Source organism: Oryza glaberrima, chromosome 11 (genome assembly GCF_000147395.1).
Source record: "Oryza glaberrima chromosome 11, OglaRS2, whole genome shotgun sequence".
Taxonomy (NCBI): Eukaryota; Viridiplantae; Streptophyta; class Magnoliopsida; order Poales; family Poaceae; genus Oryza; species Oryza glaberrima.
The window spans coordinates 20,141,338-20,160,061 of record NC_068336.1 but is presented as its reverse complement, the minus strand read 5'-3'; the positions used below and the strand labels follow the sequence as shown (position 1 = coordinate 20,160,061).

General features: G+C 40.6%; 1 protein-coding gene across 1 annotated transcript; it reads left to right on the top strand.

The window, feature by feature from the left end:
• Positions 1-11,843: 11,843 nt before the first annotated feature.
• Positions 11,844-15,845, top strand: LOC127754090 (receptor kinase-like protein Xa21). Its single transcript, XM_052279552.1, is given in 3 exon segments — positions 11,844-12,149; positions 12,151-14,312; positions 15,175-15,845. Coding segments are annotated over 3 exon segments (2,826 nt in total). The 5' UTR covers positions 11,844-11,862; the 3' UTR covers positions 15,552-15,845.
• The last annotated feature ends 2,879 nt before the right edge of the window (positions 15,846-18,724 follow it).

The window sequence follows — 18,724 nt, the reverse complement described above, 5'->3', positions numbered from 1 at the left end:
TATGTAAAAATTTCACAAAAATTGACAAGATAGAGTATTATATTATATATCACTTCATAGACATGTAAGTTAAATTTAAATTCTACAAGTTTTAACAAAAATAATAAATTTAACTGTGAATATGCGTATACTAGTTAGAGTTTAATTTATTGTTTTTTTTATAACTTGTAGAAAATCGAATTTGAATTTGTATGTTTACGGAGTAATATATTACATATTAATTATCTTGTTAATTTATTTTAATTTTTATAACCATTTATTCGACGTGCAAGAAACGAGTGGACGTCCACATGAGAGATTAGAATCTATCAACGAACATAGTTACGTCCGCTTCAAATCCAGAAGTGGGTTTTTTCGGGTGAAGGGAGTACAGATCGGAGAACAGTAAAAAAAAATATAAAAAAATATAGGGGTAGTTCACGAAAGAGAGAGAGCTGTAAACAAATTAAAGAATAATCTAGCTGTTCGATCCCACTGTACTCCTGTTATTTGCAACTGCTCTCGACGGGATGAGAACGAAATCGACCGACCGGCCGACCGGGCGGCCGTTGCGTTGGACGGAATCCGATGCGAGGCGAATCATCATCACCCGTCCTTGCTTGTCTCCTCATCTACTTCTCCACTCCCATCCAGCTCACCGTGCGTGGAGAAGCCATATCATGCAGATTCTAACTACACTTGCTTCCATAATCACGTCTTTCTTTCTAATATCACGTAGAAATGGCGCATTTCTTTCTAATATTTTTTCTTAGCATGTTTTTCCTTTTGCTTTTTTTACTGACGACGAAAACCATATTTTCTCCCCCTTTTTGCTTTTTTTTTTCTCGTGTGTTTTTGCCTATTTTTTCTAACAATTATTTTCTCGCGCGTTTTTTTCTTGTATTTTCGAATGTTCTTTTTTGCTTTTTTCCAATACAGGAGAATATATGACGAAATAAAAGCCGTGTAGTAGATGGCAAAAAATTGATGAATTCTATCCGACTCAAGCGTCCATCAATTTAGCGTTTTTCTGATAGTTTTTTCAGAGCGATTTGTTTTTTAATACACGGTATTTTTCTTGCGAGGTTTTCTGAAACCATTTTTTTTAGAAATGGCACGTTTTTTTGGTAGTTTTTTCCTCGCATGTTTTTTTAAAAAAATTACCGACGATGGAAATAACTTTTCTCGCACTTTTTTTTATGGAAGATGGAAAACCTTTTTAGAGTGTATTTTTGCGCTTTTTTTTGACTTTTTTCTCATGCGTTTTTTTGAACCGTTTTTATTTTCTCATGCATTTTCTCTTTTTAAATAGTTAGATTAGATTAGAGATAGAGAAGAGATATATACCGATTAGAAATCAGACTTTGTTTCACCCATTCTATTTTTTTCTCGCATGCATTTTTTAATTCATACGAACCAGATTTTTATTTTTTACGAACCATTTTTTTGCCACTTTCTTAGGAAATCGGATGAAATTTTTTAGATGTTTTTTTTCAGATTTTTTTCGCCTTTATTGGAATCAGACTTTTTTTTTCGTTTTTAAAGGAATTGGATCTAGCTTTTTTTCACCACTTTTTGTTTGCCTTTTATAGGAATAGGATTTTTTTTTGTTCGGATCTATGTTTTTTTGCCACATAGGGGAAACAGACTTTTGTTGTTGTTGTTGTTTTTCTTTTTTCCTTTATTTTTTTGCGGCTTTTCTTTTTCTTTTTATGCACCTTTCTGTCTTTGTTATCTCCCTTTTATTATTATTTTTTTTTAAAAAGACCTCAAATACCTTGTTGCAAGATTATAGGGACTTAAATGTAAATATAAAAATTACAGGGATTCAAATGCAAAAGTACACACCCAAAAATTAAAATCATATAAAAATAGAATGCTCTCGACATGTAGGTTCCTTTTTTGCAAACATATCTCCAATCAGGCACATCAATTTTTTTCATCAAGATATATGGGATATCATGGTATAGATTAAAAACGAGGGGAGTGATGCCTGGGATCTCGGACTCAAGCCTAGAGGAGAGGTGCCTTTTATTTTTCGTTTTTAAGGGGGAATCGGATCTAGAGTTGGATTTTTTTCGTCAGAGATAGAGAATCGGACAGATATTTTTTTTATTTTTTTCGTCCTTCTTTTTACCCGGAGTCGGACAGATCCGATTTTTTTGTCCGGATTTTTTTCTTTAATGGACAGATCCGATTTTTTCCTTTAATGAACAGATCCGACTTTTTTCCTTTTTCGGCTTTTTTTTTGATCGGACAGGTTTAGGTTTTTTTTCACCCGGTTTTTTCTGGATCGGATAGATTTGGTTTTTTCGCCCGGTTTTTTGTTTTTTCGCCCTTTTTTATCGGACAAGTTTGTTTTTTTTCTTTTTTTCGTCCGGTTTTTTTTACGGACAGATTTGGTTTTTTCGTCCGTTTTTTTACGAACGATGGAAGTACCTCTTATTATTTTTATTTTTTTTAAGTAGTAGAGATAGAGAATTGTTGAGTTCATTTTGATTGTGTTTTTTTACCATACTCTATTTTTCAGAATTATTTTCTACCAGTGGTGGAGTCAGAAAATTTTTTAAGCCCTGATAAACTTTAATATAACTAGTATTTGCTATAAAAATTCCATCATCAATTAACCCATTATTGTTAAAGTTTAGTGGACTTTTTGCCAGCGAGCCCAGGCGGCTGCCCGGCTAGCCAGGCGGTGGATGTGCCACTGTTTTCTAAGTTGCTAAGAAGTAAGAATACATAAAAAAAAAAACTCCCAAATTACTTTTTACCGTTAATGTGTTATGTTGGCTTACAACTGCTGGCATGGACTGATGTCGGCAGGCAGATGGACATAGCTAATCACAATTGACAAAGATAAAGGTAGTTTAATTCTCTTGTGAGTTGTGAAACGTGAAGCTAGCGAAGGATCCTGACAGGGATGTTCTCCTGTGGCCCTGTGGGTAGCAGCCGATCAGTGGAGTTAGAGAGGTTTTGGTACATTTTGATGTATATGTTTTTCCATAGATTTTGCCATTGCCTTTTGCAAAGTGTTGGGCTAATTTAGCATCACACGGTCCTGCGAGAGTCAGCCTGTCCGATTAGATCAGGCCGTTTTCGTGTGGTTCGGTGTGTGTCCTACTAGCTTTTCTGATTGATGCTAGCTTTGTTGTCACCTGTACTTGAACACAGCTATATAGCTCTCACTTTTCCTTAACGAAATCAAGGCATCGTTTTAATGGACGTGGGCCTTAATTCAGCCTATATGTACATGTTTATGGGCCAGAATTTTCGTACTAAAAACTTTTATGCAAACAAAGGAGTAAATTGCACCCACGGTGCATCAACTTGGTAGGTGGGTGCAATTTGGTGCAAGAACTTGAGAAATGAGTGTTCTAGTGCAACAACTTGGCAGGTAGGTGCAATTTAGTATAAGGCCTTTATAAGTGATCATATAAATGCAACAACTTACAAGGTAGGTACGATTTTGATACAAAGTTATGCGGACTTAATTATTTGGAGCATTTTTTATATAGATTCAATTTTTAAGTACTTATTTTGACACTATACTAGCATGTATTTGTATAAGAATATTTATATTTTTATCCTAATAACTAATAATTGAAAGTCAATTAAACTGGATGTAGAAATTATTATATTTCGGTTGATATTTGAGAAGGTGAAGAAAACAAAAAATTCTTAAAAGGTAATTGGATGCAAATTGTATGTGCAGTATAATTCTTAAAGATTAAATTTACTATGTAATGGCATATTGACATCGTGAAAAAAATTCACCCACTATATAAGTTGATGCACCAAAATACTAAATTGCGAAGTTCTTGTACTAAAACACACTTACTTGTCAAGTTGTTACACTCGGACGTTCAATTTTTAAGTTCTTACTCTATATCGCACCCACCTGTCAAGTTGTTATACCATGGGTGCAATTTACTCCAAACAAAAGTGTCAGGGTTATGGATACCACATACCTAATAGTAGTCGACTAAATCTCGGCAGGACCCACCACATACCATGTTCTATACGGAAACAACCTGCGGATATAGGAGGAGTTCCGGATAAGGAAAGACAACCAGAGTTCTACATGGAAACGACAAGGACTACTCGGATTGTATCCATATTGTTTTCCCTAGTTCTACTTGGACAAGGGGACATCTATGGGTATAAATACAAGACTCCCTAGGAGGAGAGGAGAGAGAACATAGACACACCCACCACAATCTACGGAACAATAGATCAAGACCCAAGATCAACATACAAGCCAACATACGCCAAGACAAGACGCCGGATATCGACTTTAGAGATAGGCACGGCTAGTCCCCTATGGTATCTCCGGATACTGATAGGAGAGACATCGCGCTGTCTTTGATCTCGCCGGGCACGAACTCGAGGAGGAAGACTACCCTGTTGTCGATTACGAGTCAGATTTTCAGATCACCATGTCGACAACAGTTAGATAGTCTACCCCAAATATTGTACTTGTGTGATCCAGATGAATAAGAGCAATACCGGCTTCGGCCAACAGGATGTAGGGTTATTACCTGACAATTCAGGGGCCCGAACCTATATAAAAATCCTCGTCTCCATCTCTTTTACCTCAGTCTCGCGTATATCCTAGTACCAACGATCCCCATACTATGCAAATACCGGAATCGCGACATCAAACGTCGACAGTGGCGCGCCAAGTAGGGGCATTTTGGTGCTTCAGGATTTCGACGAGATGGGTTCAAGAGATGGATTCTCCAACAACAAGCTACTCGACGACTTCGGCTGTGGGGAGATCCAACCTGTCCAAGTACATCTTCCGACTAGATCGGAACCATCATCGTCATCGATAACTTGGTCTATCGAGATCATCCAAGCCTTAAGATACGTGGCGTACCAAAGGATGTCAGATCATATGATGTCGAACGAGTACGCAATAAGGTAATTGGTAGATTGGTTTTCCAAATTGATCTACTAATTTCGTAGATACATCCGGCATGTATCTACAAAGGTACGCAATATTTTATATGCAATTTATCGTATCTATTCAGATCATACAACATTGTTAGATCAATAATTTATTATGTTTACCCAGAGCATGTTTTTTATACAATATCTGTTGCACGGGTGTCCCCGATGTTAAATCGACTATGATCTAACGCTGGGGGCTCACTCTGTCTTCTTCTGTATAAATCATGCTTGTTTACAGTCTACATAATGTCTGACATTTTCTGCTCGTTATATCCTGATAATGCTAGAAGATCCATGCAGTTTTTTGAGCACATACTCGATATTCTATGCTATATGCTTGCCTTCTAGAAAATATTTTTCAGGAACAATTGAGCACTCGAGTAGGTTGTGGTCAAGTACACCGCATTATCGAGAACGGTCTCGACAAATGCAGAGTCGTTGCGCCCAACCTACCAACGAAGACCGACGACCTATCTCATAGCACCGGCCATGGTTGGACTACTCGAGAAAAGGTCGTTAACGGACAATTCTCGCGAACGTCGTCGGCTTGATCACCCGACATGATTGCGAACGGACATCCGGATATGCTATAAGTTGGGTGCGTGAGTCATGTTAGCCACATGAGACGCACATGTAATAAACCAACTCTAGCACCCCCATTGGTGTTCGAGAGATAATTCTACACGTTCGCTGGTCCTCGAACCAGTACGTAGCCATCTCTCACACTGCAACTTCCATTGGTGTTCGAAGAGCTCGCTGGTTCTCGAACCAGTATGTAGCAATCTCTCACACCGCAACTTCCATTGGTGTTCGAAGAGATGTTTCTACTCGCTTGCTGGTTCTCGAACCAGTACGTAGCAATCTCTCACACCGCAACTTCCATTGGTGTTCGAAGAGATGATCCTACTCTCTCGCTGGTTCTCGAACCAGTACGTAGCAATCTCTCACACCGCAACTTCCATTGGTGTTCGAAGAGATAATTCTACTCGCTCGCTGGTTCTCAAACCAGTACGTAGCAATCTCCCACACCGCAACTTCCATTGGTGTTCGAAGAGATGATCCTACTCGCTCGCTGGTTCTCAAACCAGTACGTAGCAATCTCCCACACCGCAACTTCTATTGTTGTTCGAAGAGATGATCCTACTCGCTCGTTGGTTCTCGAACCAGTACGTAGCAATCTCCCACACCACAACTTCCATTGGTGTTCGAAGAGATGATTCTACTCGCTCGCTGGTTCTCGAACCAGTACGTAGCAATCTCTCACACCGCAACTTCCATTCGTGTTCGAGAGATGTTTCTACTCGCTCGCTGGTTCTCGAACCAGTACGTAGCAATCTCCCACACCGCAAACTTCCATTGGTGTTCAAGAGATGATTCTACTCGCTCGCTGGTTCTCGAACCAGTACGTAGAAATCTCCCGCACCGCAAACTTCCATTGGTGTTCGAGATATGATTCTACTCGCTCGCTGATTCTCGAACCAGTACGTAGCTATCTCCCGCACCGCAAACTCCATTAGTGTTCGAGAGATGATTCTACTCGCTCGCTGATTCTCGAACCAGTACGTAGCTATCTCCCGCACCGCAAACTCCATTAGTGTTCGAGAGATGATTCTACTCGCTCGCTGGTTCTCGAACCAGTACGTAGCAATCTCCCGCACCGCAACCTCCATTGTTGTTCAAGAGATGATTCTACTCGCTCACTGGTTCTCGAACCAGTACGTAGCAATCTCCCGCACTGCAACTTCCATTGGTGTTCGAGAGATGATTCTACTCGCTCGCTGGTTCTCGAACCAGTACATAGCAATCTCCCGCACCGCAAAGTTCTATTGGTGTTTGAGAGATGATTCTACTCGCTCGCTGGTTCTCGAACCAGTACGTAGCAATCTCCCGCACCGCAAAGTTCTATTGGTGTTTGAGAGATGATTCTACTCGCTCGCTGGTTCTCGAACCAGTACGTAGCAATCTCCCTCACCGCAACCTCCATTGGTGTTCGAGAGATGATTCTACTCGCTCGCTGGTTCTCGAACCAGCACATAGCAATCTCTCGCACCGCAACCTCAGATGGTCGAGGTACGACTACAGCAATAACGCAGCTATCCTCGCACCATGACTTCAAATGATCGAGAGACAGCTACTCTCTGGTCCTCAACCAGTCAATTGTAGCGATCTCTCGTACATTTACTTCTAGTGTTTGAGTTACGACTACTACCTGGTTCTTGACCAGAGGTGTAGCGATTCTCCCATTACCTCTACCTCAACAAAGTTGATGTCAGGTACACAATATCGCCAAGTGTTTTACCCAGAGATCCCTTACCACAAAAGACACCTAGCGTTGAAACCTATCCTAATGTCCCTTTACGCCGTCTTGACAAAGCCTCTGAGGAACCTAAGGGAACTTCGGTTGGGGACGCCCAGAGCGGATAAGGCTTTGTCAGATCCTTCAGAGACGAAAGACCATGTAAGATCTGGTTGTGTAAGAGATCTCGCCGTGCGTATTAACCAAGTCGTGTAATCGGAAATGGATTTTCCAACTTCACAGCTGGGGGCTAGGATCAGTGCTTATTCAACTAAAGCAAGTCAAAGGTCCAAGAGCCTTATCCTCCGAGAACGATTCTCCGACGACAAGGCTGGGGGCTAAGGAGAGTGTATAACTCAACAAACTGACTGATCGAAGTCGGTAAAAGAGTAGACGCTCATATACAACACATTGGTCTGTAAGTTTAATTCATTTTCGGTTTTCCATACATATTATAACATGTCATCGTTTGAGCATTCGCTCGGGGGCTATTTTTATCTAATATTCTTTTCTGAGTACTGATTTCAGGAAAATTCTATTCGACATTATCGAAGGCTCCATGTCTCTATGGTTCTACACCAAGATCGACTAAGGCGAGTACGACAAATGTCGACAAGGCTCCGTCGCAGACTCTACGCCAACTCGATTACTCGAGAACGGTTGGTGTACCCGCCGAGGTAAAATTTCTTGACTTCAATCCAAATTCTCGATTACAGCAAGACAGGAGACTTAGTCGTATGCTCTGTACTTTCATGGTTGACATCGGAGATTGACTCAGACAAACCCTTTAGGTGTCCGCACGAGGCTGATAAAGGAAGTCTAACGTTATCTCTGAACTCACCGAGAACGGTCACATGAGCACAATAACAGTTACTCCAAGGTCTGCGCGCGGTTGAGAATATGAATTCATTCATTTGCATCGAAGTCGAGGGCTACTATCAGGGTTATGGATACCACATACCTAATAGTAGTCGACTAAATCTCGGCAGGACCCATCACATACCATGTCCTATACGGAAACAACCTGCGGATAAGGAGTTCCGGATAAGGAAAGACAACCAGAGTTCTACATGGAAACGACAAGGACTACTCGGATTGTATCCATATTGGTTTCCCTAGTTCTACTTGGACAAAGGGACACCTATGGGTATAAATACAAGACTCCCTAGGAGGAGAGGAGAGAGAACATAGACACACCCATCACAATCTACGGAACAATAGATCAAGACACAAGATCAACATACAAGCCAACATATAATTAGCCACCATAGCAACTGATTGCTTGGGGTAACTGTATATCACAATCATACCAAATTTCTTTAGATATGTATCTGTAAATTAGATTCTTAAAGTTAAATATGAAATTTCATTGGTATTTATGTTTCTTTATATAATAAAAATTAATCCAACCTTTGCATCTATCATTTGTCCAGACATCCTTGTTATTTGTGATATTTAACACGTAAATTTACATGATTATACATCCAAGTTCTTTTTATTTAACACTGTAAATTTCAAATCGTACATGTTACAAAGAATGTACTATATTTCCTACTCAAACAGAGTATGGCGTTGGGCCCATTGCATCAACGCATGGAGATATTTACAGCTATGGAATTCTAGTGCTGGAAATAGTAACCGGGAAGCGGCCAACTGACAGTACATTCAGACCCGATTTGGGCCTCCGTCAGTACGTTGAACTGGGCCTACATGGTAGAGTGACGGATGTTGTTGACACGAAGCTCATTTTGGATTCTGAGAACTGGCTGAACAGTACAAATAATTCTCCATGTAGAAGAATCACTGAATGCATTGTTTCGCTGCTTAGACTTTGGTTGTCTTGCTCTCAGGAATTGCCATCGAGTAGAACGCCAACCGGAGATATCATCGACGAACTGAATGCCATCAAACAGAATCTCTCCGGATTGTTTCCAGTGTGTGAAGGTGCGAGCCTCGAATTCTGATGTTATGTCTTGTAATGTTTTATTGCCACTAGTCTTCAGATTGGAATGCTCTTCCGATCAGACTTCTTCAGTGGTATCTACCACACGATCACTAAAGTCATCGTGGCTATTTCCTGATCCAGCATATCTGATCATGCATGTTCTGTGTTTTATACCTGTATTTTACTCTGAATTGCCACACCTCAACCCTGCCTCTGTTTGTTTGGTATACAAAAGATAGTGATGAGTATATTGTTTCAGGGGCTTCCTAGTTGGTGCGTGTGCTTACCGGCACGCACGCAGCCTGAGGGTGGGTTTCTTTTTTTTTTTTCCATTGTTATTCCGTTGCTTTTTTTCACCACGGTAGATTTTTTTTTTCTGAATTTCCATTTTTTTCCGTTGTTTTTCTCTATCGCTTATGCTGGCGGATTTTTTTCCATGGTTTTTTTTTCCGAAGACGAGTATATCTAACGTAACTAACATGTTACTTTTAGATAACGATGGTTATTAAGATAAGATTTTTTTTCTGGAAGATTTTTGTAAGTAAATGGTAAAAAATATGGAAATGTAAACGGAAATAGTTTTGCTGTTATACCGATCGTTTCCATATTTACCGTATTCTTATAGAAATTAACGTTTCTTATAATATGGTAATTACCGTATTTCTAAATATGATGTTATCGATTTTGCTATATATTTGTCGACAAATTTTCTCCCAAAAATTTGACAGATGTAATTACAGTACAATCGTAGTGTAATTACACTGTAACTATAGTGTAACTTGTATGTAACTTTCAAAAATCTCTCTGTAATATGTTATTTTCGTAAAATAGAGGTTGTGGGAACAAATCCTTACACAGTGTGCGCTGTGATTTTCTTTCTTCCTCACCAAAACAAATCTTATAATAGATTTAACAATTCAAAATTACGTGAAACTTATATACAAGTTACACCGTAGTTATATGCAAGTTACAGTGTAATTACATATAAGTTACAGTGTAATTACACTACGATTGTACTATAATTACATCTGTCAAATTTTTAGGAGAAAATTTATTGACAAATATATAGGTGGTCCCGTTGATATTTATAGGGTATATCTCTACTTGACTCACAGTTTAGAGATTGATTGACTATTTAATCAAATCCCTAACTTGATTGCATGGCTAAAATGGAGTTGATTTCTAATTTATATAGTATAGCTTGAATTTATTTGTACATATAACATACTTATGTAAAGTTAAATATATGTTTTCTATAGTTTAATGTTTCTGTATTTGTTACCGGTTTTCGATCTATACCGACATGTTTCCATCAGTATTATTCCGTTTCCGGTTTTCCAATATTTCCGATATCGTTTTCGTTTCCGACTTTACCGTTTTCGATTTCATTTCCGAGAAAAATATGATTATGAGGCTGTTTTCCGATCGTTTCCGACCGTTTTCATCCCTACCCGTAGCAATAATATATAATATTTTATCTCTAATCTTTCTCTCTCTCATATCAACGAATATTCGCTAAGACTGCTATTAACAAGGCTTATATATATATATATATATGCCGTCGATCAATCATTTGGAAACGGCCCACATCTTTTCCATCTATATGCATTCATGAAAGACATGGTATATCCCATCGATCGGACATCACCTGTTAGCGCGTACGCCATCGTCGTCATCAACCTAGCTAGGGCAAACGCACCTTGCTGAGCTCCGATCCTCCGATCGCCACCATCACCAATGAACAAGCTGCTGCGGCCTCTCGGTGGCCTGAGGTTGCTCAACCGAGAAGAACATCCGTTCCGATGCTTCTCCTCCTCCATCGATCTCGTCTTCCCAGGTCGCCGCCGCCGCCACATGGCAACCACCGTGACCCACCCGCCGCCGACGGAATCCGCTGGTTCGACGGCGGCGGCCGCGACTGCTGACCCTCGGTGATGCTGGAACGTTGGGGCTGCCTCAGGGGCTCCACGCCGGCGAACGTAGTCGCCGACGACAACACCGCCGCGGAGTCCCGCACCTCCCGCGGCCAACCCCTCCGCGTCGCCCTCGCCCGCGCGTCGCCGCCGGCGATCTCCTTCATCTGCTTCGATCGCGGGGATGATGGCTACGTCATCGCGGCTCACGGCGACTCTGTCCTCTTCCGGATGAGTTGGAACGACTACTTCGTCTACATGGCCGCCGCCGGCAAGCCGCCGTCGCTGACGCTGCTCCCCGTCTGCGACATCCCCATGAACGAGCGCTGCTGGGTCAGCAAGGACCGTTTCAAGGACAGCTTCCGCACCACGGGCCGGGTGTTCGACCAGCAGGACACCGGCATCCTGCGCCTCCGCGGCGAAGACGGCGGCGAGGAGGCGCCGCCGCCTCTAGTGGCGCAGCTCCAGATCGCGCAAGAGCCGCCGTTCGACACGGCTGAGCTCTGCGTGCTCCGCCCCGGCCACGGCCACCCCGAGTGGGAGCTCAAGACGGCGGTGCCCATCGTCCACCACGACGGCGGCGGCGAACGCCGCCATGGCCTGGAGATGTGGCAGGAGACCAACGTGGCCGTCCCCGTCGGCGACCGCTTCATGTGCTGGGCCAACTACGACCTCGCCACCTTCCTCATCTGCGACATGGCGGCGGCGGATCTCGACAACCCCAAGCTCCTGTACGGCGGATCTCCGCCATTGGAGGCTGCTTTCGTCTCATCGAGATGGACCTCACCATCAACCAGCTCAGAGGTAAAATTCCCCTCCAGATTGGCGCCTCCATGAAAAATCTTGCCTACCTGTATCTCGAAGGAAATCGCCTGTCGGGACAGATCCCTCGATCGTTGGCAGAGCTGCCATCGATCCAAGAACTGTCACTAGGTAGCAACGGGCTATCAGGTGAGATTCCACCTGCTCTGGGCAATCTCACTGGCCTCTCGTTTCTTTCACTGTCAGAAAATTCACTCTCTGGAGGTATCCCTTCGTCTCTGTGCAATCTCACCAGCCTCTCCTCTCTATCTGAACAAGAACACACTGTCTGGAACAATCCCTTCGTGCTTGGGCAATCTCAACAGCCTCTTGGAGCTTGCTCTGTCTGACAACACGCTGTCTGGAGCAATCCCTTCATCTCTGGGTCGATTGTCCAGATTGTCTTCCCTCCACTTAAGCTCTAACAATTTAAGTGGACTGATCCCGGATCCTATTTGGAACATCTCCTCTCTCACCGTGTTCGGTGTCCAGTACAACATGCTGAGTGGTATGCTTCCTGCAAATGCATTCAGTACACTTCCCCATCTCCAAGAAGTATACATGGATAACAACCAGTTTCATGGACATATCCCTGCATCAGTAGCTAATGCTTCCAACATCTCCATGCTTACCTTTGGTGTTAATTCTTTTAGCGGTGTTGTTCCTGAGGAAATCGGGAGGCTGAGAAATCTCGGCACGCTGGTTCTTGCGGAAACTCTTCTACAAGCTGAAGGACCAAACGATTGGAAATTCATGACGGCATTGACGAATTGCTCCAATCTCCAACACGTAGAAATGGGTGCCTGCAAGCTTGGTGGTGTTCTTCCTGACTCTGTTTCCAATCTTTCCTCATCACTAGTATATCTCTCTATTGGAGCCAATAGAATTTCAGGAAGCTTGCCTAGAGATATTGGTAATCTCGTTAATCTAGAATCCCTAGTTCTCTTTAACAACTCCTTGACAGGATCTCTTCCATCTTCCTTCAGTAAGTTTAAAAATTTGCATCGTCTCATTCTATTTAACAACAAATTAAGTGGTTATCTCCCATTGACCATCGGTAATCTTACACAAATAACTAACTTGGAGCTCTATGGTAATGCCTTCAGTGGTACAATACCAAGCACACTTGGAAATATGACCAGGTTGTTTGAACTAAATCTTGCCCACAATAACTTTATAGGACCAATTCCCACTGAAATATTTAGCATTCCCACACTCTCTGAAACTTTGGATGTGTCCCATAATAAATTGGAGGGATCAGTACCAAAAGAAATAGGGGAACTCAAAAATATTGTTGAATTCCATGCGGATTCGAACAAATTATCGGGTGAAATCCCCAGCACCATTAGTGGATGCCAACTTCTACAGCATCTCTCCCTGCAAAACAATTTCTTAAATGGCAACATCCCAATTGCTCTGACTCAGTTGGCAGGTCTTGACACACTTGATCTCTCAGGGAACAATTTGTCAGGTCAGATACCCAAGTCCTTAGGGGACATGCCTCTGCTCCACTCGCTGAACCTTTCATTCAACAGCTTTCAAGGTGAAGTGCCAACCAATGGTGTTTTCGCAAATGCTTCTGAAATTTATATCCAAGGCAATGCCAATATTTGCGGTGGCATACCTGAACTACGTCTTCCGCAGTGTTCCTTAAAATCAATAAAGAAAAAGAAACATCAAATTCTACTGCTAGCTCTTATTGTCTGTCTTGTTTCGACACTTGTGATCTTTTCATTACTCTACATGCTTCTAACCTGTCATAAGAGAAGAAAGAAAGAAGTCCCTGCTATGACATCCATCCAAGGCCACCCAATGATCACTTTCAAGCAGCTGGTAAAAGCAACAGATGGTTTTTCACCAGCCAATTTGTTGGGTTCTGGATCCTTTGGCTTTGTTTACAAAGGAGAACTTGATAGCCAACATGGTGAAAGTACAAGTTCTGTTGCAGTCAAGGTACTAAAGCTTGAAACTCCTAAGGCAGTCAAGAGTTTCACTGCCGAATGTGAAGCACTACGAAATATGCGTCATCGGAATCTTGTCAAGATAGTTACTATTTGCTCAAGCATTGATAACAAAGGGAATGATTTCAAAGCAATTGTATATGACTTCATGCCCAACGGCAGTTTAGAAGATTGGCTACACCCTGAAACAAATTATGATCAAGCAGAGCAGAGGCACTTAAATTTGCATCAAAGAGTGACCATACTGCTTGATGTCGCCTGTGCATTGGACTATCTTCACTGCCTTGGACCTGAATCTGTTGTACATTGTGATATTAAATCAAGTAATGTGTTGTTAGATGCTGACATGGTAGCCCATGTTGGAGACTTTGGACTTGCAAGAATTCTAGTTGAGGAAAGCTCATTGGTGCAACAGTCAACAAGCTCGATGGGATTCAGAGGGACAATTGGTTACGCAGCACCAGGTTAAGCCTATACTGTTTTTTGCTTTTCTACTCTCTAGTGCTGTATGAAATAATGTTTGATCCCAGAGATATTGATGGAGAATTGAAGTAATTAGTTGGAATAAAATGCACATAGGTTAATGTAATTTGCCATATTATCTATCAAGTTACTAAATCAATTTCATAGCTACAGATTTTTCTAGATTTACACACTCAAACCAACTTGTGGGTTTTTTCTACCTCACTGATGGAGGATTTTGAATCGTTTAGTTTGAGAAAAAAATTTACAATATTCCCTCCTTCTACAAAAGTTTCACCTATTACTTTTATCACTAAGACGAATGAGAAGTTATCTCATCATTCATGTAGCAAAGATCATGTATGCACCCATGCAACCAATGAGTATTAAGATAACTCTCTGGTTTCTGATCAAACATTTAATTTACTTCTCTATTTTAGTTTTGGATGCATAAAGAATACAAATAGGAACAACGTATTTGAAAAAACTAAAATATGTAATAGGTCTAACTCTTGTGGATGGAGAAGTACTACGCTAACTTTTCATAACATCCAAGAACTATATATTTATGAATTATTTCATTACATAGAAGTTCATATCCCTCAAAGAACTATATATTCAAGAATTATTTCATTGCTTGCTGGTTTAACCTATAGTTCAATTATAGAAACTTTATTTGAATATATAATTCTACAAATTAGATTATTAAATATTTAATTTCTTTGTTATTTCCAATATCTCACATGTAATTTAATGCAGATTATTATATCAGTTTCAGCGATGCAACCCTATATTATATCGTTATAGTAATTAAATTTCAAATTGTACATGTTTAAAAGATACAGTTTTTTCCTACTGGAACAGAGTATGGTGTCGGGAACATTGCGTCGACACATGGAGATATTTATAGTTACGGAATTCTATTGTTGGAAACAGTAAGCGGAAAGCAACCAACCGATACTACATTCGGACCTGGATTGAGCCTCCGTCAGTATGTTGAACCGGGTCTACATGGTAGACTGATGGATGTTGTTGACAGGAAGCTCGTTTTGGATTCTAAGAGTTGGGTTCAGACTCCAGATATTTCTCCATGCAAAGAAATCAATGAGTGCCTTGTTTCACTGCTTAGACTTGGGTTGTCTTGCTCTCAGGAATTGCCATCGAGTAGAATGCAAACCGGAGATGTCATCAGTGAACTGCATGACATCAAACAGTCTCTCTCGATGGCATCCATCATGTGAAATCATGTTAGAATGTTCTTTAGAACAGATTTCTGCAGTGTTATTTACAACAGAGGAGTTATCTGAAGGGTGATTAATTTCTTGGTAATAGCTGTTTCCTGATCTGCACATCAGAACATTTCTCTATACTTGTATTTCTGAGAATTGCCGCACCTAATTAAGTACGATAGTAAATATTAATGCATACTCGTACTGCGTGGTATGTACTGATAACATGTCACTCTTTTACAAGTATGACTTATGTCCTTGTGATGTTTTCCTGAATGTGTAGCATACTACTTCCTCCGTCCCAAAATATAAATATTTCTAGCTATGAATTTGGACAAGTATATATCTAGATTCATAACTAAAAATTATTATATTTTGGGATAGAGGTAGTAGCAAAGATGGAGCAAAGGTTGCCGCAACCATTAATCCAATGGCCTCAGGCCTCAGAGAAAACACAATTTATTTGCTCCCCTAGAGTCTGTACCATAGTTATTAGAACCGGACCGGTAAATGAACCGGTCGAGCTCTTGGTTCACTGGTTTAGTGGTTGGACCATTGGTTTGACCGGTCCAACCACGGTTCAATTAGTAATATAAAATGAGTGTTTCTCCTATGGCACAAGCTGTACAATGGTCGCATGGTTTGCGCGTGGGTCTCAAGCCCACGACCAGAGGTCGAATTCCGGTCTCCACCATTTTTCATGCGAATTTAAACGCGCCTGCATCGGTCTGCATGGGAGGCAACTAGTTGGGCCCTCGTCTCGGCCCATTATCCGATCTTTTCTGGTTCAACCGGCCCGGTTTTATCTCCGGTTTATGCAAAACCGCCCAGGTTCACCGGTTTCATCCGGTCCGACTGCATGCCCGATCTGATAAGGGGACCGGACCGGCGGAGACCCTGGTTCCGGTTTTTTCCGGTCGAACCGCTGGTCTGGTCCGGTCCTAATAACTATGGTTGTAAGCAATACAAATCTCAGCACACACAAGTATAACGCCGAAACTCCTAATGGGTGATCAATCGCTGGGCGACAGGAGCAGCGATCGATTTCCCTTTCCGCCACTTGCCGCCACCACTTGCCTTTTCTGGCGATTTCCCTTTCCGCCACTTGCCGCCACCACTTGCCTTTTCTGGCTTTTCTCATCCTCTTTCCTGTTGGGCTTGGCCCACGAGAGCCCATCCACAGCACGCGATATCAGTTTTTTGTCAGGCTCGTGCACTTGCTCTCGTCTTTTCCACCGCTTTTTTCTTTTCTGTTTTTTTTTTCTGTTTCCTCACGTGGTTTTCTTTTTGGCACTGCATTATTTTCCTATTTTAGTAAATTTTTGCACCTAAAGTTTGTACATCTTAAATTTATACATCTAAAGTTTATACACCTAGAGTTTATAGACCAAAGTTTATAAGTTAAAAGTTTATGTACTCGATTCAAATTTGAATTTAAATTTAAATATTTTTTATATATAGTACACGTAAAGTTTACACATCTAAAGTTACACATCTAAAGCTTACACACCTAAAGTTTATAGATTCAAAGTTTATAAGTCAAAAGTTTACATATCCGATTCAAAATTTGAATTTGAATTCAAATTTTGAATCGGATATGTAAACGTTTGACTTATAAACTTTGGATGTATAAACTTTAGATGTATAGAAATACTATATATAGAAAATATTTGAATTCAAATTCAAATTCAAATTTGAATCGGATATAATTCAAATTCAAATTTGAAACGGGTATATAAACTTTTGACTTATAAACTTTAGGTGTATAGAAATACTATATATAGAAAATATTTGAATTCAAATTCAAATTCAAATTTGAATCGGATATAATTCAATTCAAATTTGAAACGGGTATATAAACTTTAGGTCTATAAACTTTAGGTGTATAAACTTTAAATGTATAGAAATACTATATATAAAAAAATATTTGAATTCAAATTCAAATTTGAATCGGATATATAAACTTTTGACTTATAAACTTTTAGTCTCTAAACTTTAGATGTGTAAACTTGAGGTGTATAAACTTTAGGTGTATAAATTTACTAAAATAGAAAAGTAATGCGGTGCCAAAAAAAGGAAACCAGGTAGAGGGAGGGAGGGGGGAGGGGGGTAGCGATCTGGCAGGGCGATCGATCGCCCATTAGGGCTGCCCGTATAACGCGCCCAATAAAAATTTGAAATAAATCAGAACCACAAGTTTTCCCTCCCATTTTATCACAATATGCAAAACTACCTCCATTAATCAATCATAGATTTAGATCTAAATATGCCACTATTGTCTCAATGATTAGCTTGGAGGTGAAGATAAATCTCAGTGTTCCTATTGTACTTGAAAGAGATAATTCAAGAAATACCATTAACAAGTGTTTAGATTCAAGAAATACCATCGACAAGTATGAGTTTTAAGAAATGTCATTGTACAAACGACTTTGTCCCAAAAATACCATCGATGTTAGGGTTCCGTCCATTCCGCGCAGTTAAGTACTATAGAATGAACGGTGTATTTAATGGCGCGGAATGGACGAAACCTAACGGCGATGGCATTTTTGGGACAAAATTGTTTGTACGATAGCATTTTTTAGAACTCACACTTGTCGGTGTCTTTTCTTGGATTTGGACGCTTGTCATTGTATTTCTCGAATTATCTCTTCTTGAAATTAGCAACCGTAAACATACTATCCAAGCAGACTTATCAATTATTATATACTAAAAGTTTATTAAATTTCCTACAAAAGCTCTCAAGCCGCCACACGGGACTCCTAAAAACACTCATATGCTGCCACGTGATATTTTAATATATTAAAAACATCTATCCGTCGATTTTTACTTAAACCAGTGGGTCCATTGTTTTAGACGATTAGATTAATTAGTATTAGATTAGAAAAAGTTAGTTCCCCCTCTCATCTACCCGCATGTACGTACATACGCCTCCCTCATCTTGTTAGTTCGCAAGTTACGTGCATACCCATCTTTTTATGCTTCCTACTTTTTCCTTTTATATTTATATATTTCCATCTGTAATACCCTAGCACGGTAGATATAAGTTGCTAATAGCACGCCGCAGAAGCAAGCAAGCAGGAAACGCGCGCAAACCATGGCCAAATACAAAGGGGCTCACGTTGGAGAAGAAAGGTAGCAGCTATGACTTTCTCCCCATAGTATTCGATATATAAGCTACAAAGGGA